The following is a 26,571-nucleotide window of genomic DNA, read 5'->3' as shown; positions in this document are numbered from 1 at the left end:
AGTTTATCCAAGTTGGGAAAAAGAAAAAATAGATGTTTATGAACAATTTGAAGAGGGCAGCGCATATAATCAAACAGGTATATACTGGTCCTGAAGGCTCTCTGTTGACCTTGAAGGCTGCAGCTTCATGACAAAGCACAAGTACATGTGGGGTTTTTTTCTCGTTTTTTTTTTTCAAAAGCTTTCAAGTACGTCCTGTGTCTTTATCATCATATTCAAATCCAACTGCTGAGGAGGACCATGAGATGTGGCTGTATACCTCAGAGACAACAAGCACATAGGATTTTTTTTTCTTTCTCTATTGAGTAGCTATGAGAGGCAGCATAATGAATACAACAGGAAGTATTCTCAATTGTACCCTATGTTCTGTAGGAAAAGTACACAAATCACTTGTACCTGCACTCACTTTGAAAAAAAAGAAAAAAAAAAAAAGAAGCTTTTTAGTGAATGCTCTATTATTTCTATCAAGGTTTGAAAGGCTTTGGAGATAGAGAGGAAGTGAGAGGATGGCATTAGAAGAGAAGAAAAAAAAACCAATCCATCAGTACACAGAGGCCAGAGGTGTGCATTAACGGCTGAAATGCCAACTCCGTCATCGTCGTCACAGGTGGCGTCACAGTCCTGTGAGGCAGCTGATCAAACGAGGAAGGAACAAATATAACTGTTTATTTAGGGTGAATCTTCACTTTTAAAACCACCTTGTGTATTTGGTCTGGATGTGAAGAGATCAGCTGTGCCACAGGTCAGTCAATGACGAGCTGGAAATTCAATATTGTTGTTGGCAGGAACAACAGAAAAGATCTCAAGTGCAAATTTTGATTGGTCGGCCAATAGATCACTATAAAAACCATAGAGAACTTGAACTATGCAGTTAGTTAGTTTTTACTGCAATATTGATGGCTTTTTAGCTATCTAAGCATAACTGCAACTATGAATATTATACCATAACTATCAAATTACCCAAAAATATTGATATAGTATATAGAGTACAGTAATCTGAGAATGACTGAGAAATCTGTCAAACAAATCTGCAAAAAGTAAATCAGGTATTTGAGGACAGGAACAATTAAGTTCAGAACAATCCACTGTCAGGCACATGATGGGGGGGGGGGGGGGGGGGGGGGGGGGGGGGGGGGGTGAAAAAAATTTCCAAATGCAAAATTTTGTGTTGAAATCAAGCCTGTGACACCAACAGAACCACAGTTTCACTTCGACAGATGAGATGAAAAGTTAGCATTCACAAAACCTGCTCAACCAAAAACAGAGAAGAAAAGATCAATCTGACAATATTTTGAATGAAGGGAAGTACTGAAAAGATGGGCAACAATTAGGAATAAATGAGAGCTGAGGTGGGAATGATCCATTAATCCATCTGTTGTCTATACCTGCTTAACCTGAGTCAGGGTCAGGCTGCACTGGAGCCTTTCACATCAGACGGCAGGCAGGGTACATGCTGGACAAGCCGCCAGTCCATTACAGAGTGAGCACAGGGAGAAGCATATACGGTGACACGCAGGCTTATTTCAGAGTCACAATCAACCTAACAAGCATGTTTTTTAGAATTATGGAAAGAAGTCTGTGTACCCAGAGAAATCCTAACTAAATGTCTGAAAAAATCCACCTTTTAAAATGAACCTCTGCCACAAGTTTCATACAACTGTTGTCAAGATATTTTCTTATTATTTTTTTGTCCGCAGTATGACGCATATTGAGTGTTATGCATCAACTATATGATTTTCAGTTAAGTAAACAATGTTAATATGTGTGTATTTTCTGTAACAGAGCTCTCTCCCTTGCCTGTAAATTAAATGTTTTTTCTTCCCTTTGTTGACTCTGACGGAGCCCCGGAGTGGCCATAGAGAAAAAAAATATAATCTGTGGCCACAAGATAATCATTTGTTCCCTCAAGTTGAGGACACGAGTTACGAGCTTGTGGCCACGGATTAAATTCTATTGTTCCCTCGTATTATTAATTTGAGGGAACGACTTGTCTCGTTCCCACACGTAATTCTTTTTCTCTATGGCCATTCTGGGGCTCCACAGATTTTAGATAATTTCTCCTTGATTTTTGTGCTTCTGACCGTGAAATATGGTACTTTTACTTAATTTTTTTCCACTTATTTAATTGCATAATTTTTGATAAGATAAGCATTGATAACCGAATCCGCCAGATGTTCTGGTACACTCCATTTAAAAGGAACGACAGAGACAGACGACGTGACTCACAGCTTTCCCCACAGAACGACTATTCTCCGCCCTTTCAGACGCGATCGCAACCATCAACAAAAGGTACCAAAACTAAGAGAGGCCACAACGACTGAGCCGAGATGTTACGTAAAGGAGGTCAGCATGAGTTGTGGTGGGCAGGAAGCATTGAAGCAGGTACAATGAAGCTGCAGACTGAAGAGCAGAGCGGCGAGGCTTCCTGGATGAAACGCACACATGTCCGCAGACACGTGGAGCAAACGGATGTCCTTCAAAAGGCTGATGGAACCGGTAACACTGCAGTCCACCTTATTTCAGCGCAGCAGCTTCGCCCGGCTGCTCTATTTGCCGAGTAAATGGAGGGAGAAACATTAAAGGGCTTTTATTCTCATTAAGCCCTTCATCACGGCCAGGACAGAGACACAGTGTCGTACTCTCAATGCTTATCATTAGCTTTTCATTGCATAATGAAAGGCTTCATTTTTTAAAATGTTGTGATAGTTCCTGTGAAGGGATTTTTTCTCCCCCGTCATAAACACAGATATTATTTTGTGCAAAAGACAGTGAAAGAGGAACATCAGTGAAAGACTTGCATTCACAAATGAAAGGAGCAGCCGGCCACGTTTTTGATTTTCGAAAACATTCATTTGTGGTTATTATTAAGAATTCTCCAGGAGGTGAGATTGAAACCTTGACTTTTCGTAGTATGTGCAACACTGACTGGGGAATTCAATTCAATTTCTTCCTGCTAATTTTGAAAGCTTACCATTTATATAAAATACAGTGGCGCAAAAAACTCTTTTGCATTGATTGGTCAAAAAAATGTGCTCCTATCTAACAAGAATAGAGAAAAATGCAGCACAAACAGTTATATTGTTTGAATGAAATGAAATGAAATGAAACATTACCAGGGCTGGTAGAAAAAGTTCAAGCTTCCAAATAATGGACCAAATCACACAAATAATGAACAAAGAAAGTAGTCAGAAGGCTCCATCTGTATCGTTCTGCGACACACGAGTATTCAATCAAAAGTTGCAGAAACCCACAGAAATTGAACAAAACAAAGCCTGAATCGCCGTCAGACGTGGATTAGAAATGGGATCATTCCAACACTGCACTCGGTGTAAAAGTGAAGCCTTTTGACATGAAATCAAGAAAATACTGACAAAGATTACAAAAAATTGTTCTGCGATTCCATTTTGTACTTAGATATTTTGTAAGTACTACTGTGGTAAGAAGTATCAAACTAAATGTGTTGCTTTGGAGATGCATGCATACACAGGTCAAATAGGACATGATGTAACATTATATGGACACGCCAACGAATTAACAGATCTACATCTATGTATATGTTTATACTGATACTGCCATTCTGTATGTATGTTTTCTCTCTCTATCTCTTTTTGTGGGGATATGAGGCTAAATAGTTTGTGTACTTTGTGTTCTACTGAATTCAAGAAATGACAAAAGAAGGTATTGGAAAATAAACTTTGATTTATGTCGCTTTTCATACATCCGTACCAACCTTCAACTTGTTTTTCTCGTTGAAACACATAAATTCCCTGTGACATAACTTTTTCACCGGAGGTGAGTTTCCACTGACAGTGTGATACAAGGACACTGGTTTTTTCACACGTTCATAAAAGTTAATCTCCTGAATCTCTCCAGATGCTGTAAAGAACCTGCAGAACGATTTAACCAGAGGAAAAACTGACTCTTCACACAGGCTTCTGCTGGGAATCAAGGCACGCATGAAAATCTGACCAAACACTGCAGGGGTTTCATTTCATTATGTTTTTCACCTCTTTGATACAGACATTTTCTTGATTCAGTGGATGATTTACATAAATTTATTTTTCGGTATCTCAACACAAGTACAGGCCTTCTCTCCATATAAAAAGAATGAGTTGACATGAACCTCAGCTGTGACCTGCACAACAATGGAGGAAAAACTGGGGACTCGCCAAAGAACGGAATGTAAGTCAAGAATAATAATAATAACGTGGACGTCAGAAAGCAAATCTGAGCTCTGATGCATGACAAGAGATCTGCCCTGTGGCTTTCTGATGACAGCCATCCTCTCCAAACCCTCAGACGCTCCTTGATGAAAATATTCTCCACATGAGCGTTTGTAAAAATAGCTGTCAGCTACAACGGCTCGGCTTCTTCTGATTCGAGTCACGAGGAAGATTGATGAAGTAGGGCTACCTGTTCCTCTTTGCCGGGCCTCTGCGGAGCTCTGTGAATAAGTGGCTTGTTAAAGGGCAATGCCAGCACTGGCTGGTCGGCTCACGGGGAGCACAGCCGACGACAAACGTGCTCTCATGCTCGCAGTGGGAATCAGGCAGGTAACAGTGTACGTGAGGGGACGGAAAAGATTGCAAGAAGTGACAGAAAACACTGAAAATTTTTATAAAACCCCCAGGAGAGAAGGATTGTGAAATCTGTGCGTTTACCAGTGAAGGAGAGCCATGTTACTCACCACTTGAGTGGGCTTGAGTGATTCTTCATCAAAGTGTGTGAGGCTGGAGCTGTCGTCTGGAAACCCATCGCAGTCCTCCAGCTCCTGGGAGTTACAAGGGGGCTTGTCCCTGTCTGGGTTTCCATTCTGGACAAAAAAAAAAAAAAAACACAAGCGGGAAGAGGAAAACATGATGGGGTCTGTGGCTTTTTCATGTTAATAAATGCTAAACAAGTGTAAGCACAGAGCGCCTCGAGTGGACCCAGATGATACCAATAAAGAGAACGAGACAGGAAGTGGCCAAAAATGTTGAGAGCGACTCGGAAAACCAAAGAGTAATGATGTGTACACGCCATCACGACAAGAGCTCGGAGCAGCTGAAGTGGAGAGCAAGAAGAGAGGCCCCGGAGGTGGAGGGATGCTGGGAGCTGGAAGGGTTGACGGCAGTAAGGAACTTAAGGTCATCAGAAAACATCCTAACAAAACAAACACATCATTCAAGTTGTTGTTTTTTTCTTTTAATTAATCCAATTTTCAAACATATACTGCTAATTGACAGGACTTTAAAGTGATCAGGCCACACTTTTGATAAAAACATGATGGTTAGTCAAGTTTGGAGTAATGTGTAAGATAAAACCTGGACGTAATGATTTGCATTTCTCATAAACCCAAAGTCTAAACAAAAGAAAACAAGCAAAATGCTTGATTAAGTTAATAACAAATATTGTTGAATTTGTTTGCTATTAGTCTTTGTCTCATGAGCTCATAATCCTCTCAAAAGAAACAAACAATATATCAGATAAAACATTTTAGTTCCAGATTCGTGAGATGTTCTTTGTTTTTTCATGTCATGTTACTGACCTGTTGCCATTAAACCAAACTGAAAGTTTAACTGCTCCAGTCTCATTTTGACAAGAAAAAATTACTTTTCTGGTCGTTTGTCCATCCAAGGAGGCCAAAGGAGGTTTACAATAGAAAATTTTCATTTTGCAATATATTGTCTTTTCTTGTGTAATTTCAAATTATGAAATAAAATCATGTGATCACCAAACTAAATAAATGAATAAAGGCATCTGATCTGGATGTGGAATATGTGCCTTTTCCCTCTGTCCCTTGGCAGAGGTCAGAAATCTCTGCTTGGTCTTGTTGTTTGTGTGGGAACTTATTTGAAAAGTGTTTCTGGAATCAAACTCAAAAGGAGATTTTTTTATTGAATACAAATACAAATATGACAATTGTGTTTGGATTTAATTTACATTTTTGGCAAAGAGCTTGTAAGTATTTTGGGATGAGCTAATTACTTATTAAGAATTTGCATGTATTTTTATTTCTATACTTATGGGGACATAAAACATGTCTGTACACTGACCAAATGATGTGGTTCCATGGGAAAAATCCTTTAGATTTTCAGCTGAAGACATGCTTTAAGGCCCTCTATGGTTAGGATTAGGGTTAAAATCCTAACCATTGGTTTGGTTAAAAAATGTGTCACTGCTCAAGAGTTTATATTTTGCCCAGCTCCCTTGTGATCAAACTTTGTGGGCATATTCACACCCGAATCCGCCAAATGAATGAATGAATGTCTATTTTGAACATACAAACAGAACATAGATGTATTTTATTTAATTTTGCCGCTGTATCAGGAAATCATTACACAGAAATACAAACAGTGCGAGACAACTCTCATAGGATATTAGTGGGAGAGATACAAGACATTTCTCATTACATTTAGCAGAGTAATTTAAGAGTGAGCCTCACCAGGTCCTCAGAGGTGAGGTGAGTTAGTCTCTCATGGATGAGGGCGGCCTGTTCCTCACTCATCACGTACTCCCCCCTCCTGTCACCCATCACCAGCTCCGGCCACAGGGGTCCCTCGGTCCGCTTCTGCAGGGTCACCTCCAGACTGGAGACACATTTACAGAAAGAAATACAGAATAACTATATCTAGTGTGGTATATTTAATCACATACAGTAAAATCCTATCAAAAAGTTCGTCATCTTAGTGTTATCAGAATTTATTAAATGAAAAATAATAAATTGTTGGTCTTTAGTATTCAAATTCAGAAAGAAATACATTGCATGACATTTTTTAGCAAAACATTCTGAAATGATTTGATCAGTTTTACATTTAAAACTGTTTTTTATTAAATATTATTATAAGAAAAAAACAGCAATCTCTGGATCAACACCTTCAGAAAACCTCTATTTTAAATAAACTGGAAAACCCTTTGTAATACTTAAATAAAGATGCATTCAGCCAGTAAACGTCCAATCAGTATCAAATTAGAGTATAAAAATTTTATAATTTTCGTATAATAAATGGGTTTTTTTAACAACTCCAGATGTGTTTTAGATTAAACTGAAGCACCTTAACTGTGGAAATTATCTTGAAATCATTATAAATGCGATCTTTTTAAAAAAATTTAAAATCCCCACGACAGTGGGGTCAAAACAGAATCCCAGTACAATTACTGACAATGGATTAAATGTGTGCACAAACACTTCTGACCACAATGCCTCTGGTGCAGGTGAGGAGTCGCCATAAAATCTGCAACGCTTGTCCGTACTCTGAGAACCCAATTCTATTTTTGCCGTGTTGCATTAAATCAGGGTAATAATAAGTCTCAATGAGTTCAAGAGAAATTGAATAAATCTGAATAAAATCAGAATACCAACATGCATATTTCTTCCAGGGTGATACATCCTCCACGACAGTGTGTAACTGTGAGGCTCCACACTCACAGTGTGCAGCTCAGTATAATGAAGCGCCTGGTATTTCATCATACGTGCTGCCACAAAAGTCTTCATACATTCTCCACTGCATGCTACTCCACTGACGAGGACTGAACTATGACAAACATACATATAAATGTATTAGAAGAAAATGAGCATGCAGCACCACCAAGAAGATAAGATGATCCTCTCAGTAAAAGGCCAAAAAACTCAGAAAATATTAGGGCTGGGTATAAAAAAAAAAAATCGATTTATCGAATTTGTAGCTAAAAATATTATTTTGCAAATTCAAGTTTTTTTGGGCAATTGTGCGTTCCGTTCTCTCAATCCTTGTGGGTTTCCGTAGTTGCTGTTGCACTTTTGCTTAAACCTGGGATAAAGCTTGAATTTCGTGAATGACGGAGCCTCACTGCAAAGTCAACACAAGCTGCTTTTTATGGAAATGCAAGTCAAATTAATTGGAGAAACTAAAACAAAACTGCATGCATATTTTTTGTCATGTTATAGGAGATATTTTTTCCTGTGTTTTCATATTTACTTCTATCATTATATAGTTTGTAAAAAAAAAAAACCTCAAGTCATTCATAGTTCCATTTATTGTGCCCTATCTGTGAATAAAATCTCTATTAATAAATGAATTATACATGACTCATGTTTAAAAAAATGATCTCTTTCCCAACATCGTCATCATCACTGGTTATGCAATTCAAAGTTACAGATGTCATTCTGAACTTTCAATCAGCCCACGTAATAATAAGCTTGTTCTTGTTTCTTCTTGTCTTGAGTACATAAACTACACTTTTCTTTTATTCTTTTTAATGATGGTTCCTTCAGAGCCGTCAGTCACACAACTGAAGCTCCAAGAGCAACAAATAAACTAAACTGAAATGTTGCAGCAGCCACAGGGACCAGTCGTGTGCAGTTTTCACTTTCCTCCGAGTTTGTGGATCTGGTTTTTGTTTTATGTCTAGAACACCAACTTTCAAGCCTCTCAACATATAACATATAAATTCAATCACATCTCAAGAAAAATGCTCCTGAAATAAAAACAGTCAAACCTTCGGCGTCCTCGTCGTGGCGGAAGGGCTTGCGTGGTCTTGTGACCTTCAGAGCTATGCCGTCCGGAGCACATCCCCCTGGTAGGGTCACCCAAGGCGGACAGGTCTGGAGCGAAGGCCAAGACAAACACGACCACACTCACCCACAAACAAGGAACGCAGAAGATCGTGTGCCCTGACCAGACGAGGGTCACCGGGACACACCTCTGAAGCCAAGCCTGGGTGTGGTGTTTGCCGGCGAGCGCCTGGTGACCGGGTTAACCCACACGTTCCCACATGGGGGAGTGGTGCATTGCTCAAGCAGTGCAGGAGAGCGGGGAGCCACGTGGCCCCGAGGTCGCTCTAGGACTCGCTGGACAGATTATACCTCTGGCTTGGCCTGGCAGCGGCTCGGGGTCCCCCCAGAAGAGTTGGAGGAAGTTGCGGGGGACAGGGATGCCTGGGCTTCTCTGCTCTCTGTACGGCCACCGCGACCCCAAATGGGCGAAGCGGGAAAGAAGATGGATGGAACCATCAGCTACGACATGACATCCTGTTCAAGTGTTGCTCCTTCAATTCGAGAACGTTAACAAGGGCCTTCAGAAACCACTCTCCTTTTTACTCGGTTCTACCACTGTACGTTATGAAACTGGTCTATATTCAGCCATTGATGAGGAGATAGAAAAGAGACACAAAGGGAAGCTTCTTAATTCACATCCGGAGACAGAAAAGCAGGACGGTGCTCGACTGCCCGCCTGTGAAGAGCATTACCCATTGGTATGGAAAAACACGCTCAATACAAACAAAAGGACAACAGTGTCTCTCTCCAGGTATTTACATTGCAAAAGGCCATCCAGATGCTATCTGCATATACAGACAGAGACAAACACAAACTGACCATATCTCCATCTGAACGGCTTTTTTATGTTTTTATTTTGCGGGAACAAATCAAACCGTGCACTTTGTTTGGCTGCCATAATGCCCTTATGGAAAAACAGTCACATCCAGGAGGAAGAAGAGCTTTCTTTGAGATATTCACTACTTTAAAGGGCATCTGTGTGTATACAACACCCAGAGAGCGGCGATGAGAAGAAAGGATCGCTGAAGCTTAGATGTAAATTTGACATATGAGCAAGCATCAGCTCACAGAACAGAAAATAAAAAGACATCTCCATGCAGACCCTATCATCTTTAGATATTTTTCGCTGAACACATACAAATTCATGCATTTTCTCCCTCTCTCTCAATCTCTCTCTCTCTCTCTCTCTCTATCTATCTCTCACACACAAGGGCCTTTAAGCTCACCAAGGATCGTCAGGGACACTAACAGGCTACACAACATGTTTTCACACTGAATGGAGCACAGGAGGACTCGCATTGAAGAAGCAGGAAGCAGAGACAAGAGAAGCATATAAAAAGGTCCTAGAATGGATCGTATGACTCAACTCGCATGGACGAGCTGATCAATTGTTCTGTTGCTTATGAAAACTACCGAGTCCCTTCCGCATCTCTACACCGCATTGCGGTGACTCACGGGGTGTAGTTTTGATTTTTAAAGACCAACAGCGCACTGTGTCGTGGCTGCGAGACACGGTTTCTTTGTCCTTGCATGTATGTTTTTAATGTAGTTCCGTTTTAGTTGTTCATTCATTTCTTTCACATAAACCTCCCCAGTCAAGGTCATCACTCCTCTTCCTCAGATGAAAACAGGCAGAGTTAGACCTGCTTTTCTTTCTCAGAGACACTCTTCCGCCAGTTCCCCCGTGGGCCTTATTGAAGCCGTTTGTCAAGGCGCTGCGTTCCCAGTGGTGTTGATTTGATAAGTAAGAAGTCCTGAATCGCTCTGTGTCTGGCTCATTACTGGGAACACTTTGCCTTGAGAGACCCTGACAGGAGCTGCTGACACCGACACACGGCCACACATAGGCTGTTGATCAGTGTCAAAAAAATCCCACGTAGTGTGATACAACAAGGAAAACAGGGCTATATTTCCTCCCAAAACACGGCTAGATGCTTTCGGTTTTTGGGAAACAGACGTGCTTCTCGATCATTTTCACTGATTTTAAAACTTTTCCCTTTTATGCCAAGAGATCTTTTCAAGGTTGAACGCCTTATCAGATGTCAGGCTACATTAGATTTTAAGAATGGATCCACAAAACACGGAATTGGATTCAATGTTAGAGCATCAAATAAAGAGTTACTGAGACTGAACTGCACTTACTTGTGGTAATAGAGTAGGAAAGAAAAATGCAAATACATTGATTTTGTCATAACTGAATCCTGGTAAACATTTCCAGCCTATTTCAGTGGGTGCATTGTGGACTTGCTGGTTCTGAGTCTGACTTGACACATCAATTGTTTTACTGCTAGGATGACTACATTCTTAGTCAAAGATAACTTTACCTTTCAATAACTCAATATTACTGTGTTTTTGAGATTACTTTTGCTGTAAATGTATGACACACTGGTAAACCTTTAGTAATCAGTAATAGATGTGTACAGTAACTAATCTTTTAAAATGGCCGACAGCTTTCGAACTTTTCTTAAAAGATTTCAGAAGTAAATAATTGAGAATATTCGGCTAACTTGAGCTCTACACAGAATTCATGTGACATCTGTGCTTCTTACATCAGGAGAACAAACAAAAGGAGTCTGCACGTTCAACATATCGCTTAGAGGTAACGATTTCCTGCTTCAATCATTCAAAAGCACTATTGAAAACAAACTGAAATGGCACACCACGTAATAGTTTTGCTAAAACAAAGAAAGAGGACCATATTACTTGATTGCTTTAAGTGCTGCTGGTGTCATTAAGAATTGATTCTGAAGTTCTTTTATTGGTCTACAAGCCTAAAATGGTCCTGGCTCTTTCTACGAAAGGATGATTTTATATCCCGTCCATGGTCACTATGGTTCCTCTCTCTTTTTTGTTTTTTTAATGTGTCGTAAAAGTATTGATGAGGCAGCTTTGTGATGGTCTTTAGTGAGGTTTTTTTCCTCAATCATACTTAGACAAAATGCTACATCTCTATTCTAAAATGAGCAAATTTATTTACTTGATCACCATGAGACGACCCATGTTTGGCTCCAGGTGCAAGACTTTCTGAGAGGAGTTTGCATGTTCTTCTTATCTGCATGGGTTTTCTCTGGATACTCCAGCTTGGACTGAAGGTGACTTGGGGTCCTACCCCGAGAAGAGCTGAATAAGAGCAGGGTACAGGGATGTCTGTGCTTTGTTTTCTATATTTCTATAATATACATTATCCTGTACTAAATGTATCCTGCACCTGGCTCAATCTCAACTGTGGTAGGCCTCGTCTCTCACAAATCCAACATGGCTGAAGACAGTATAAAAGATGAACTGATGACTGAATTGGTTGGATTCTATACGTCCAGGTCCCTGGATGTATGATATAAACAGAGTTTAAGTTGAATGCTGATGCAAGGTTTTCCCTGTCACAAAAGGTTTTGAGTATCTGAAAACCCTGAATTCGCAGTATATTTTAGACTAATTCCAAACCTTTTGTCATTTTTGATGATCCAGGCGCTGGCCTCGGGGTCTACGGCTGAATACAGCTGGCCTTGCAGCAGGGCAGAGAAACCTTGAACACCGATGGTCAGGTTGTCGGGGGTCAACTTGAACTGCACCTCCTCCTTGGTGATGCCCTCGGGCATGCGCACGCACACCGTGACGTCCTCCCCAGTCTGCTGCCAAAAGTAAATGGGATCTGAATTGGAAAAAAGGTAGAAATGCAAGGGGCGGAAGTTAATGACAGTCCACAGCCAGCTGTCATTGCGTCGGATATGCAAACATCCGGCAACAGTGCAGGAGTGGCAGAAAATGACTGTTGAATATTCAGTGACACTGCAGATGGGACACGATTAAAATGAGCAAATTGTCAAACCGGGGGAAAACTACGACTGACAGTGACGCTGTTCAGTATGGAGGACCAAATGTTCCAAAATTAAACAAATACAGCATTAAATACTTAATATAATGTGTTATTAATTAATTAAAATTGGAATTAAATACATAAATGTGTGATTAATTTATTAAAATACCAATTCATTTTATGTAAAATAAAACGTACACCTATTTCACTATTTTATAAATTATTTTATGGTCTGGTGTTGCACTGCGTCATGACTTTATTTCATCTGTCCAAAACAGGACCCAAGAAACAAAATTATCACAATACTTAAGTTTACTTTTTTTTCTGCTGCAAATCATGTTTTCAAACAGAAACTTGTCAGATTTCTGTTGGTGGATTGAAACAAAAGCTTCCAGCCTTCACATCCCAACTCAGTCGCTTTCTTCTTAGATTTTGCAGCATAAAAAGACAAAAGAATCCATAATTGTTGAGCTCTGCAGGGCTCCACCACAGGGCTACAGACTGTTGGGGAGATTAGGAACAACTGATAGGAAGCTTTTCAATTTTCTTGTGGAGAGACTTCGAGATTTTACTCTGACCTGCAGCGTTTTGCTGCGAAAACAGCATCTGTAAAAGCATGACGTAAAGATGGGCTGATTTATCCCTTATATGCCAATCTGTCGAAAGAACAAAGAAATAAGCCTCTGATCAAGGCAGATATGTGGAGCATTATTGTTTTTTCTTCTTTTTTTTTTTTAAACCTTGTTGGTTTGCGGGTGAGGATGAGGTCTACTCACACCTGCTAACAGAGCTCAATTAAATGTAGTGCCATGCTCCACCAGCCAGAAAAAACACGTCGGCCACTCTTGATGTGGATCCGAGCCAGGTTCTGATTCATCATTTTTGTTTTTAATAGGATGACTCAGTGTTGCTGTGGTAAACAGGGCTTCTATCGAACTGCGGCTCTTAATTAATTGAAAAAAGAAATAATCTGTTATGATAACAAAAGATCACATCTAATTATGAAGCTAACTTAAACACTACAAGGCCATCGGTTAAATTATGAGGTAGCTGGGCGTCTGGCACTCGAGCTGCTCTCTTAAAAGGCAGATTTCACAAGTAGAGTGGTAAGAAGTTGCTTGTTAACCAGGAACAAATCTGTTCTCACGTCGCTCAGGAGCCAACTTTCTGTTGCCTCCGGCTCATCACCTCTTCTGGCCTGTTAGTGCTTTTCTGATCCTCCAACAAATCTTCTCATTTTGTCTTGGGCCTAATAATACCACCTGTGGAGTGGGGGGCGGCGCTGAAGTGAGACACGTACACCCAGCAGAGAGAGAACGCTTTTGACTAGAACCATCACTGGTGGGATCATGTGTGTAAAGCAGAAGTCAGCAGGCCATGTTTGCGAATAGCTTTCCTGGAAAACTGATGAGCAATGTCCTTCTTTAACTCTTAGTGGTGCACGGACGCCTGATAATAACTCTGAAGACCAGGCACATCATCAGAAATGGAAGAAACAATTTCATTATAAATATATTTTCCATTAACACAGGTCATTGCATCTGTTGCTTATTTGAAGGTAGACTGATGAATTTTTTCTTTTCCAGACTACAGATTTTAACCTTTTTTTTTTGCGTCGTCTCCATGTAGTTATTTCAAAAACATGCTTTAAAACTCCTCTTTTCTCTTCGGCCTTCGACATCATGTAAGCTGTTGACTTTTTATTCTATACGGCTTTTACTCATCTATTCATGTCTTTAATATTACCCATGATTTTATCCCTTTAGAAATTGTCTTAACTGAATTTTTTATATTGGATTGCCTTTTTTTTTTTTTTTTTTTTTTAATCGATCCATACAGTTTCCCATTAGATCGCTTTAACCCAGTTTTGTCAGTTTGGAGACAACTGGTGGAGTGGATAAAAGGATTACAAAGTTACGAATCAATTTAAAGCCGCTACATGTAGTTTAAATGACATATATAAGTCAAAGAGACTATTTTTTCTACAGAAGAACACTTAAGAGCATTTTAGCTGTAGTTATTGTGGTTAAATGGACCACCAGTAATCCATGTTTGTTTGTTTTTTTTACATTTGTAGTTAATCAAGAGATTCTAATCTATAAAACAATAAAGACCTGTTATTTTTTGTGTCATACCTGCTCCATATGTGGTAGAGTTGTGAGGAACTGAAATATGTGCACTATTATTGCCTTGTGTTATGAACTGTTATGAAGAGATGAGAACGTTCATTTACTTTCTCAATTATCTCTTTTCTTCAATGCTGATATTTCTACAAAGAAAGGCCTTGGTGATTTCGTACGCAAAACATCTTTGAAAAGTGTCCTACCAACAGGTTCTCTGGACATGTTTTTCTATCTTTACCTGAGGGTCCTTCAAGGCTGCAATAGTGTATGAGTCCATCGTCTCCCTGCTCAGCTGAGTATTTCATTTTCACCTTTTCCGTTTGATAATAACACCCCTTACTGGAGTCAGGTGTGTTGGGGCGAGAAGACATTGAAAACATGCAGCCTTCCAGCCCTGCTCCATACAATGTAAATGTAAATGCATTTTGCATATCTGCATCTTTTTTCCCCACCAGCACGGCACACAGTCACCTCCAGCCCTCTCGCCCCACTTTCACATTTCCTCTCTCATCACTTACATGTTTCTTTGAAGATGCCTCCCCTCTTGACACCTTATCCACTTCTCCCTCTCTCAAAGAAGAAAAGAAATAAAAAGGCTGAGTGCCGATAAAAGGATTGGCTGAAAAGCTGCTATTATTTTTGCTTCAGTACCATCAACACATACCCTTGCTGGTCTGGGTCACTTTGTGTACGTGTATCTGTGTGTACTTGTTTGCTTATCTATTTGTTTGGCGTTTGTGGGCATTGTCAAGTAGGAAAGAAAGAAATAACAGCTAGAACAGTTAGATATAGATGGTACGGCTCAGTGGCATTAGCGCCGTATTTTAACTCCAATGATGCGTTTTGAAAGAATTACACAATATTTGATGCTGAGAGAATGAAGCAGTTCAAAAACTCATTAAGGGTTTGGAAAAAAAGATTCTTTAATTTTCTTTCATCCAAAGAAAGGAACTAATTAAATGTATCTGCCAACATCATCTCATCTCAAAGTGTCCTGGGGCGACGCGTGATAAACCCAACTGATGAGACTGCTGTGTTGACATCGTCTATTCCCGCTGTGTAAAAGCTGCCATCACAACCTTTGAGTGCAACAAAACTGCAGCCTGGGAGCGTTTCAATAGCGGGTCTTCACCTGCTTCCATACAAACATTCAGGGTTCAGTTTGACTGAACTCTGAATGCAGCAACAAATAGAAAAACTGTTGAGACCATTTTGATGCAGGTTGTGATGGAGTTTTCCACCTCTGTGCAGTAACAGAAGAGTTCCTGCCACTGTTTTAACCCCTTCAGACATTTTATGAACTGGTGCTGAGCTCTAGGTGTAAGTGGACTCGTGGGGATATTACCAACTCCGCACCATGGAAAATGGAAACATTAGAAATCCCACGCATATTCAGAACGCCACACAGAAAGTCCACCAAGCTGGAACTCCACCAAAAAAACATTCTCACTATGAGGTTTGAGTGCTCACCACTAAAGCACGTCAATTAATAAGCACCATAAAAATGCCTCATCACATAGTCCGATGTCCGAGATGTCAGTGTGAACAAGAACCTAGGCCTTTTTTAACCCACAGGCATAAGCACAGCCTAATGACTAAATCAAACACAATTAATGAGTAATCCATTCTTTCTCTAAAAAGCTCCCAGGGCTCCGTTTTACAAATACACATGAAGTTTTGGAGAATCGAATAATGAAGCAGTTTCAAGCCCAACAGATGCGCCCGTTTCCTTTCTTTTCATACGTTTGATAAATTAGATCAATGCCGCTCCATCTAAAGTCTGACAAGAGGGTACAAATGAGCTTGTTTTAGTATAAAATCAAATAAATTCACCCAGCAGCACCTCAGTTTCCTGATTCACATCTGCAGTTTCCAGTAATGAAGCTGAAGTCCTCAATTGAAATCAATGCATGACACTGAGTTACCATTTTAAAGGGATGGGAGTAAAGAACTTTAGTTTTCACTAAAGGTTTTGGAGGTTAAGAAGAGAGGAGGTCTGAACGAAAACATATTCTGTGCATTTATCATGGTTGATAAAAAAATTGATTTGAGAAAACAAGAATAAAAACTTTGCTTGCTTAATTAATTTCTAATTTATAAGTTATTTAAATATAACGATGCAGAAACGGCCTTGGATGTCTGCTCTACCTGCTTAAACTATAAATCAGCAACAAATGAGCCGCGTCAACACCCTGTGTGCATTCCTATTGAAGGAATCGGATTCTGACTCAGAAATATAGCAATCAAATTGTACAAGAAATCTGAATTTATCTCCTTCGACTTCCGGATATAAACATGTGGTGGTACAATCGTAGTGCAGAGGCAGAATTAGCAACTGCGAGTGAAATATTGACAGCACAGATGTGAGCGAGCAGGCAGAAACAAATACTGCACAGCTACAGAGCCTAAAAATACATCCGATCAAACAAAAGTAAAAAAAAAAAAAAAAAAAAAAAAAAAAAGTGTTTCATCTATTCAGCAGTTGCAAATAACTTTTGTGAAATATCTGAAGTCACATTCGATTCCTTCAATTGTTCCCATATATACGAGATGTTTCTCCAGACGAACCCGGTCATCATGCTCCATGGACAATAAAACATCTCAAATTCATTCAAGCGGCCTAAAATGGCGAGAGAAGAAAAACATCCAGCAATTGTTGAAAGTTAATTATTCAGGTACAATCTTCAGTGAAGTTATCATTCATCTTATCTCAGCTCAAAACAGCGTTTTTGTTAGTTATTTTCATTGTGAAATCACAATACACACCTGTATGTTTGTAATTTAACAGAGAATGTTACAAAAATCCTTTTTACATCTTGTAACCTCACCAGCCACAAGCTTTTATACTAAACCAATCTATTCATTCATTTCTAATGAAATTATTTCAGCTTGTAGTGTATCTGTACCCAGATAACCCGACCTCAGAGACCCTCTGGGACCTCGCCCGGTCTGATTAGGAATATTCTACTTCCCACTCGGGCGTTTCTATGACGACCACCCGACTCGTGAATATGTGCTTTCAGCTTGCAGCAAGGATAATGAGCGACGGGAGACATATTTTCATGCCTCAAAAATAAAAACTACATGATGCAACTGCACAATGACAGGAAAAAGAGAAATGCAGAGAAAATGATGAATCGGGTGATTCGTGTCTCTGGTAGACGGATGCAGGCCGTCTGGTCGGAGCTTGCTGTTCCACCTTGTGTCTTTTTGGTCAGACTGAGCTGCTAAAAAATTGAATTACTGCCAAAATATGTCAAATTCTCCTTTAGTATTTGCTGAAGTCTGAAGGAGAAAAAAGTCACCAAATATTTTCAACTCTTTGGACAGATTACCAAGGTAACGGCTCCATTGATTAGTTCCGTTTTCAATAGTTTGTTCTTCAAGGTCTACCTTGCGCCTGAGTTCCACCTCGTCAGTGATGTGCTGCGAGGTTTGAGAGAGACGAGGCAGCGACTCCGTTTGCATGGGATTGTGCAGTCTCAGGGGTCTCACCTCAGTCATTTGCATTGTCCCCGATTAGTTTAGAAAACACACAATGTGGTGATATTAATATCTACCTTCCCTGACTTTCCACACAGATTCACATTTACCTCTCTGTCTCCTTTGTCTGCCGCTCAACCAAAATCCCACAGATTGTTAAAGATGGCTCTTTAAACCAAGTCCACAGGAAGAAGCAACGATCAATGAAAGGAAACTTGAGTGATGGACTTTTGTTTTGCCATTTTTTCCTCCTGGTCAACAATGATTATGTCCCCTGCTTCTTTCAACAGTGCTTTGTGTTTTTGTCTTTGTCAGTTGTTCAGTGTTTTTAGAGCGGTACAGGGGCTTGTGGAGGAAAAGTATTTATCTGTAGAAACCCGGTGGCTTTGGTTCACTGACATTCATCATATCACCGTGGTCAGCTATTCAAGCAGTTTTCTGTGTCACTTAATCTTTGACGAACTGTGTTGTACAAAAGGAGAAATCCCTGAAGGCAGAAAGGTGATGCAGTTTCCTGGGAGATTTCCCCGCAGCCTCTTTGACCCACCTGCTTTCTCCACCTCCATGGGCTCTGGACCAGGCTGCTCCACGGGACGGCCGTCCACGTGCGTGAAGACGAAGGGTCTCTCTGAGGCCACCATCAGCCCCTTCCCATGAGGCGCCACTGCTGCGTAGTGAGGCACCGTCTTCCCCCTGAGGACCCTCCTCTTCCTCACCTCATACTTCTTCTCCTGACCTGCATGCGGGGAGCGAAAGTTGCCGTGATGAAGTCGCACAGTCATCGTGTCCTCTATTAAACTGGGCGAGAGGAATTACACGGTGGCATTCCATGTCAAGACGTCCTACACACAGAGAGGTCACGGTATTTTACCTTTCTCACAGTTCTTACACAGAGAGCTCAAATTACTTCCATCATGAGGTTTTACCTCCCCGCCAGTCTGCTCCGTTTTACAATACATCACACATGAAGTCGGTACCTGCCTGCAAATGTGTGCAGCCTGTTTTTCGCTATTAATTAAAACGCCGTTTTATCCACTCTCACTATTTAATTAGGAGCACAAAGCTGTAAATACTGTAGCTCGCTTATTTTGCCTTTAATGAAGGCGTATTGATCAGCTTTCGTTGGAGATATTGATTCAGCTTTACAATTATTTTCGCCCGTTTCCTGCATGTCTCGTCATTATTTCAACATCTGGTCAAGAGCCAATTTGTGGAATTTCTTAATTTCTTCATGTGTTTGTGGCCGTCAGTTGTGTTGTGCAGAGGTGTTTTTTTGCTTCACAGTGAATAGCTTTCATTTTAACCCTTTATGATAATAACGTTTCTATTTATTGTATAGCAATCAGCATAAGATGATTATCTTACGTCTTTTCTTATCAGCTATCACACCAGACCATCTTTAGAGGTTTTTGTTATTCGCTCAGCCTGAAGCTTTTTGACCATCTTTGTTTACTTAAGAAAAATACATTTCCCTTAATTTAAATTTTTTTTTATAATTCAGTTGCTTTTAGACCGCAGTGTCCGTCATCATTGGGAGTCGGAAAGGAGTATGCATTTTACATTACATCGCAGTTTACCCCGACATCGAGGCATAACAATCCTATTTGCAGGATTTGGTTGACTGAAAACAAACAGATGAGATTTCTTTGACTGTATGTTTGCATTTGTGAAAGTGTGAATCTTTTTCAAATCATCTCAGTTTGGTGCGCTCTCAAAACAGCAACAACTAAAAGACGTCCAGCTCGCCCACACAGGATGCAGCGGGCATCACAACCATCGTCGTCCAGCAGCACAACTTCCCACGATTGTGAAATTAGACGTTGAGCAGGTTCTGCCTCGGATTTAACTCAAATGAAAGAACAAGAAAATAAAATGTCTTCGGATGTTTTTGATGAAGACGGAATCGCACTGTCGAAACATGTCAAGGTTTGTCAAGGTTTTTGTATTTTTGTAAACCTACTTGCCTGTAAACACAAAAGCAAAACTACATTTTGAGAACAGTTTCCAGAGTAATTGCAAGATACTCAAAAAAAGCTGCTAGATTATTTGCATCGTCGACCAATATGATTTTGAAAAAAAAAATGATATTTGTGCATATTGCTCAGGGGTTCATTAAACATTCATGATGACTGTAATTGCACTGGAGTCAAACAATGTGAAAAGTTTTACTTCAAATAAAAAAGTACCAGATGAGACGTTTCTCGTGATACTTGACAGTTTTACTTGTCTGAGAATTTGTTCATTTCTAAGCCAAATTTGCATCTTAACTGACATTTATCTGACTGAATTAATAATGAATCGAATCAGGACCTTGAAAAGGCGAATTGATTAGAAATATGGGAATTGTAAACTCACCGCAACCAACCACCACATTAAAGTGGTACGATTCCTGCTGATAAAGTCATGAAACTATAAAATATGTAAAAAAAAATAAAAAATCTCCCAAGATGGTAATATTAGTAATATATGAATTAAATTATCACAAGTTCATTAACAATTGACAGAATAACCCCTCCCCCGTCACATTCAAACCCAGTTGACTGATAAACTACACAATGACATTTTCGTTGTTCATTAGTTTTGCCAATATGTAGATTTAGTGACAGAAAACAAATGATTAAGCTGCGGCGGGCAGATTTGAAAGAGCTGCATCTTTAGATCTGCCTAAATGAGGCAAGATCTCTCAAAAGGCAGCTTCTGTTTTATCTTTATCTTAGTCAATGCAGCTCTCAACAAACGCCAGGAACTTTAATGAAGATCCGTCTTGCCACTGTTTCCTGATCTCATTTGGGATGTAATAATTAAGCTCCATTATAAGAGAAGTATGACTAACATACTTATATGATCTAATTAACAAGGACTTTGGTGGGATGAGAAGAATGTGAAAATGCACTTTGTGATGTAATGACAGGCTTGAAATTCCGATCGTAATTATGTGCCACACACTTGCCCGATCTTACTTCGCGCTCAATTAGCAAACTTACAGCGGGTCAGCGAGCCACCCACCATTTCCTGCCGTGTTGGAGACTGTGATCCACTCCAGAGACACGGAGTATCCGCTCCCTTTGGTTTCCTGTGGGTCTTTCTGGACGCGGAGCAGCAGAACCTCCATGGTATGAACGCCGGCCTGGACATGTGAGACACTGTGGAGGATGGTGAAAGGCTCCTCCATGTCTTCAGTGAACAGAGGCTAAAAAAAACAACAAACAAAAAAATCTAAACAAAAATTATCATTTTTAACTGGATGACAGTAAAAAATTGACAGTAAAAAAAAAAAAAAAAAAAAAAAGAAAAAAGTCAGAAAGTTTTGTAATTAGTCACAAAAGAAGACATTTTCCTCAAGTTAAAAAGCAAAAAAAAAATTTTACTTAATCATATCATTGACTGCTGCCATCAAAAAGCTGCTAAATCTCTTTAAAGCCTCTACAATGGCCTCTGAGAGGGACGCATTTGTCTTTATTTTGCCAGTGAAATGCTAATTCAGACTAGTCTCTCTCTATCAGTGTCTGCTTGAAGCGATGCTGAGGAGCCTGACTGGAGTACGACTGCATAAATATGTGTTTTAGGAGGCGGTTTATTATTAATGTAGCTTTACAATACGCACAGCAAACGGAGCCAAGCTGGAAGGTTTGGCTGCGATTACCGAGCACAGAAACTTAAATTTAGAAACATTTTGAGCTGAACAATTGGAGGGCTCGAATCCTCATCACAACCACGACTGTTGCTCTTTCAGAGTCACACAGGGTGCGTTTGTTCAGAGGGGGAAACTCTCATTTGTCAGCAACCCCAACTGTGTGCTTGTTAAAAGAACAAAGTGCACAAAGACTCATCAAAGACTTCCTCCCTTCATGCTGCTCCAGCCAATCTCCTCCGGCTGGCCGAGTCTCTCTAGGACCGAAACAGGCTCCAAAGCTCTAATTTGCATAACGGTTTAAAAATGCCATTTTGATAAGACACAGGGAGTAATAATACAATAGCTTATAATTTCATGAGCATTGTTGTCTATGACTCATACTTTTTATTGCCTTTCATTGCCCCTTTGAGCTGAAGTTGTCATTTGGTGAAGGGATATTTGTTAGTTTTGGCTGCAGTGTCTCAGACCTTGTTCTGCCCGGGTGGTGAGGACTGTATTTATATATTTCCAATTGCTCCTGATCCACAGAGACACTTTTCAGTTATTACAGACTGACTATTGGGATGTTTTTGGGGTCTCATTTTTTAAGCTTACCTCGCTGGAGTCATTCGGACCTCCATTCATCCAGACTGGATGAAACTTGTGCCGGAGATGAGAAAAGCATGGTCGTGCAGAAGACTTCCCCCTACATTCTTTTCCTGTCAAACACTTACTTCCCACTTTGCAAAAGAGCCGTCTCCCCTCTTGCCGGTGCGCAGCAGGTACAGCCTCCCACTGCCGTCGGACAGGGCGGCCCAGGTCGCGGAGGTGAGGCTGAGGGAGGCGCACAGACGGTCCTCACACCGGGTGGACTCGGTGTTTATACGGAAGACCTCTCTTGGCTTCCCCAGAGCCGTGTCCTGGATTTACATCACAGGAAACAAAGAGATACGATTGAACGCATGCTGGTTCTACATATTGAGAATCAGAGGATTTATTAATAGATGAAGCTGTGACAGCACGACTGATCGAGAATGTCTAGGTTTATTGAAAATTGAGATGCAACAGTGTTCTAAATTAGATGTTACAGGTGGCTGCTCCATGGTACATTCTCTTACATGTGTTTGAGTGTGCATGAGCATACATCGTCCATCTGATTTTCAGTCGAGACATGAATATTAGGTTGATTGTGTTGCCTGTAGATGTGACGGTGTGGACTGGTGACCTGAGTGGGGTGTAAAACTGCCTTTAGCCATCAGCTGGGATAGGCTCCAGTGTTTGAAGAGGATGGGAAGGAGGAAGGCTTTACATTGACAGGACTGTAAATTTAGTGATATGAAACAATTGCTTTCTTTTGAGATTATTCTTTTTTTTATATAAACGGAGTCATTGTTTTGTTATTAAGACCATAAACTTTATATCTACAAACTTGTCATATTTGTAAATCATTGTTTTCTATACAACTTGCACCATTTGTCTATGCAAAATTACCTGTCAAACATTCTAAAATGATGTCTGTCCAGTTAACATAACTGATTTAAATGAAAGATAGTCAGTATATCATCACCGATGAAGAAAAGCAGCAAATCTTTTCCCTCTCATGAACAGTTTCGCAGGTGCAAAAAGCCTGCAGCGACAAATTCAGTGCGACAATACAGCTGAAGAATTACTGTAAATGATATAAAATGCTCATACAGCTACCAACCAAATGACAGTGAGACAACAACAATCCGGACGCGATTGGCAGACAAAACTTTAATGAGGCTGAAGCTTTGAACCGAAATGATCAAGTTCACCGCCCCCCGTCTCCAATGATCCCTCGAGAATTTCAGTAATTAACACGTCATATAAAAACACACCATTAAAAATTCCTTGCTCATCATGTTGTTATTGTTAAAACCACGGTGAGAAATGCATTCCATATAGAATCCGGAGAAAAGAAAACAACACGCGATCATCGGGGAGATGTCGAGATGCCATGCGGCCGCCCATGTGACTTGGCTACTCGTGTGATTCAACAGTCTTATTAGTAACAGACCACATGAGCATCACTCATCGCATCAAGATGAAGAGGGCAAGCAGCCGCTGCCCAGTTGTTGCCATGGAGCATTATATCAATACCTAATTTTCTCTAGCAGTATCGTGCCTTCAATGCCCCAAACGGAGCGGCGGCCACCTCTGCACAATGTGTCGAATCCACAAAAAGCCTGCCAGGGATGGTAATTATCATGTGATCATTGTAATTAGAATTGGAGCTACGCATTTCCATCCAGAAATGCTTAATGACGCCAATGAAAGCCAGAGATACTGTGTCTCGGGATTATAGTCTGATCATCATCATTCAGGCCGGTTTAGACGGTAAAACACCGCAAATAAGGCCTCAATTATCTCTAATTATGGCAATGATAGCTTGGACATAAAAGAAGTCTCAGTTGGAAAAGGTCAGTAAGATGATTTCTCCTCATTTTAACATCTTGGTATTAGGTAACAATCGTGGATCAGAGGGGAGAGTTAGTTTGATAATCGCTCCTGTGATTAACGACAGCGCGCATCCAAAACTTTATCCACTGCAGTGAATCACACCATCAACAAAAAATAAAAACGGAGGCTCTGACTTCTTTGACGTGTATGTAATTGATCTTTTTTGGCACATTAACACAGATTGAAAAATCACATGAGATTAATTACATTCCATTAATATGATATTTCTGAAATTGTCAGTTTTTTTAACAGCTCTGCATTTTTTTTCCATCTTCACATGAGCTCCTGTAAATATATCAGGGTGCTGCTGTTCTACAAGCATTTGGCCACCACCTGCTGGCGCGTCAGTTAAAAGCAAGAAATAACCCCACTGTCGCACGCGTGTCTTCACTGTGGTATTTGACAAATACAACACTGGTGGAGGGACAGGAGTGATTCATGCACGAGGCCAGCTGGACTTCCGAGTGAGACACTCACCAAAGTGACGGTGAGACTGAGAACACGTCCTTTGCAGTCCACAAATAAAACGCTGTCTTCATACCAGGGGTCCAAGTGCAGGTAGTTGTACATGCCGAAAGCACGCATGTGCTCCAGGGTGTACTGAGTATCTTTTAACTTCACCTCCTCCACCGCTGCAGCAGTGAAAACAAAGACAACATCAGACTGTGTTCATTAGTCAGGTGTTTTTTTTTTTTTTTAATATACATTAAAACAAAAGCTAGAATAATGTTTAAGAGAGTTACATCTATTTAACTTCATAGTTTAAAGTAACAATAAAACATTTTAAAATGCCACAAATACAGAAATGAGTGATCATGAACGAAAAAGAAGCAATATATCCCAAAACAGAGGACAATAAAACAACTCTGCGTGTTGTTTGACACTTTATTCTGTGCATTCTGACACAATCCCAGATAACTATGGACGAGGGTAGGATACACCCTGGACAGGTCGCCACACACAGAGCTAGACAACCACACAGTCACATTGACACCAGGGGGCAATTGAGGGTCACAAATTCACCTCACGTGCTTGTTTTTGGACTGGGGGAGGACACACACATGCACACGAGAATATGCAAAATGTGTGTGTTTGTTTTTTAATAAAGTGTTTAATAAAAGTAATTAATAAATCTTGACAAAAAATTAAGCAAAACATTTCGGGAAAAGAGAAATATTAAAGCAACTGATGCGATTTTAACTTCATATCAGCTTTTTTGCAAAAGATGTTTTGCATTAACCCTAGAAATTAAAAAAAACACTTAAGAAATTGATAACAAATAAATGCAGAATAACTACAAAGCAACTTCATACAATAGTAGTACTTAACTTTATCATAATCCCTATGAAGTTTTGAAGTATTTTGTTTACTATATGCAAATAAGCATGTAGTATTACAATCGACTCAAACAATTTGAACTTGAGTAACAAATCTAAATATGTGATGGTAAACGTCTTTGCCTTTTGCAGTTGCAAGTCGTGCATGTACTACAATGTATGAAGTAGAAAATGTACAACGTCTCCATTAAGTTTGGTCCTTTTCTGAATGTCCCCCGGGTTTAAACGCAAGGCCGTGAACCTCACATTGAGCCACCAGGCTGCAGCTTCGTGTATCTTGGACATAATCGATGCAGGTAATTTGTTTAGTTGACAATCAGAGGTAAACTCAGAGTGCTATGAGCTAACCGGGCAGTTAGTAAGTTAGTATCTCTCACCAGCATCCAGCTCTACGTTGTACGTCGGAATGCCGTCCAGAGATAACCGGTAACTCTCAAAGCCGGGGTCCAACAGCTCTCTGTTGACCTTTAAGGAATAATTAGAAGACGCCATGTCTCTGTTTTTGATCAGACTGCCTCCAGGTTGATGGCAGCTAAATAATCATGTGAAGGAGAAAATACACGCGTTTCCTCTTTTGTTTCAACACGGAGCGAATTACTGCGGACAACAATCTTCGCAAGGGCTCCTGGGAAAAAGAGTTCTCGGTCCTATTTAGCTATAAAATGAACTGTTTTACTTGCATCTTAGTTTAAATTGTTTACTATAGTCACGAATGCAAGTATTTAGTACGTATGTAATATTAAATCGTTGTATTACTTTTTCTCGTGTTTGTACTCCGAATCAGGAGTTTAATTTCCTGGATTTTTTTCAGACTGTAAATGTGGAACACATTTTGTTTCAGTATTTAAAATCATATTTTTTTAGTTATTACTTAAAAAAAGAAAAATATTGAGAAATACAAAGGCATAGTTTATAAAAATGGCTGCTTTGTTCCACTGCCTGTAATTTGTCATTAAATACATTTCTAAATGTTGATGAGATTCAAATATGTTTTGCTAATAATGACAACGTAATTATTTAACCATTATCTGTCGGTAGGTATTGTAGGACCTCAGGATGTGTATTAAGTCGGAAAAACATGTCACAATTCTTATAATCCTTACAAACAGCACAACAATTTAAAAAGTGTGCTGAAATAAAAATTTTGGTCCATCTTGTTTCAAAACTTATCATTGGAGGCATTTTTGTTGTTTATCAACAAAATC

General features: G+C 40.0%; 1 protein-coding gene across 1 annotated transcript in view; it reads right to left on the bottom strand.

The window, feature by feature from the left end:
* nudcd1 (NudC domain containing 1) overlaps positions 1–25,957 on the bottom strand; it is a 36,706-nt gene extending 10,749 nt beyond the window's left edge. Inside the window, exons 1-8 of the mRNA XM_080485511.1 lie at positions 25,744–25,957; positions 24,507–24,661; positions 22,283–22,468; positions 20,942–21,125; positions 18,483–18,671; positions 11,957–12,164; positions 6,425–6,569; positions 4,688–4,813 (exon numbers count right to left, since the gene is read on the bottom strand). Of these exons, the coding sequence (XP_080341637.1) occupies positions 4,688–4,813; positions 6,425–6,569; positions 11,957–12,164; positions 18,483–18,671; positions 20,942–21,125; positions 22,283–22,468; positions 24,507–24,661; positions 25,744–25,858 (1,308 nt within the window). The 5' untranslated portion in view covers positions 25,859–25,957. The remainder of the gene's footprint in view (positions 1–4,687; positions 4,814–6,424; positions 6,570–11,956; positions 12,165–18,482; positions 18,672–20,941; positions 21,126–22,282; positions 22,469–24,506; positions 24,662–25,743) is intronic.
* Between the last annotated feature and the right edge of the window lie 614 nt (positions 25,958–26,571).

This window comes from Lipophrys pholis (assembly GCF_963383615.2).
Source record: "Lipophrys pholis genome assembly, chromosome: 17".
NCBI classification, from domain to species: domain Eukaryota; kingdom Metazoa; phylum Chordata; class Actinopteri; order Blenniiformes; family Blenniidae; genus Lipophrys; species Lipophrys pholis.
Note: the sequence above shows the minus strand (reverse complement) of the source record. Positions and strands in the feature narration are given on the sequence as shown.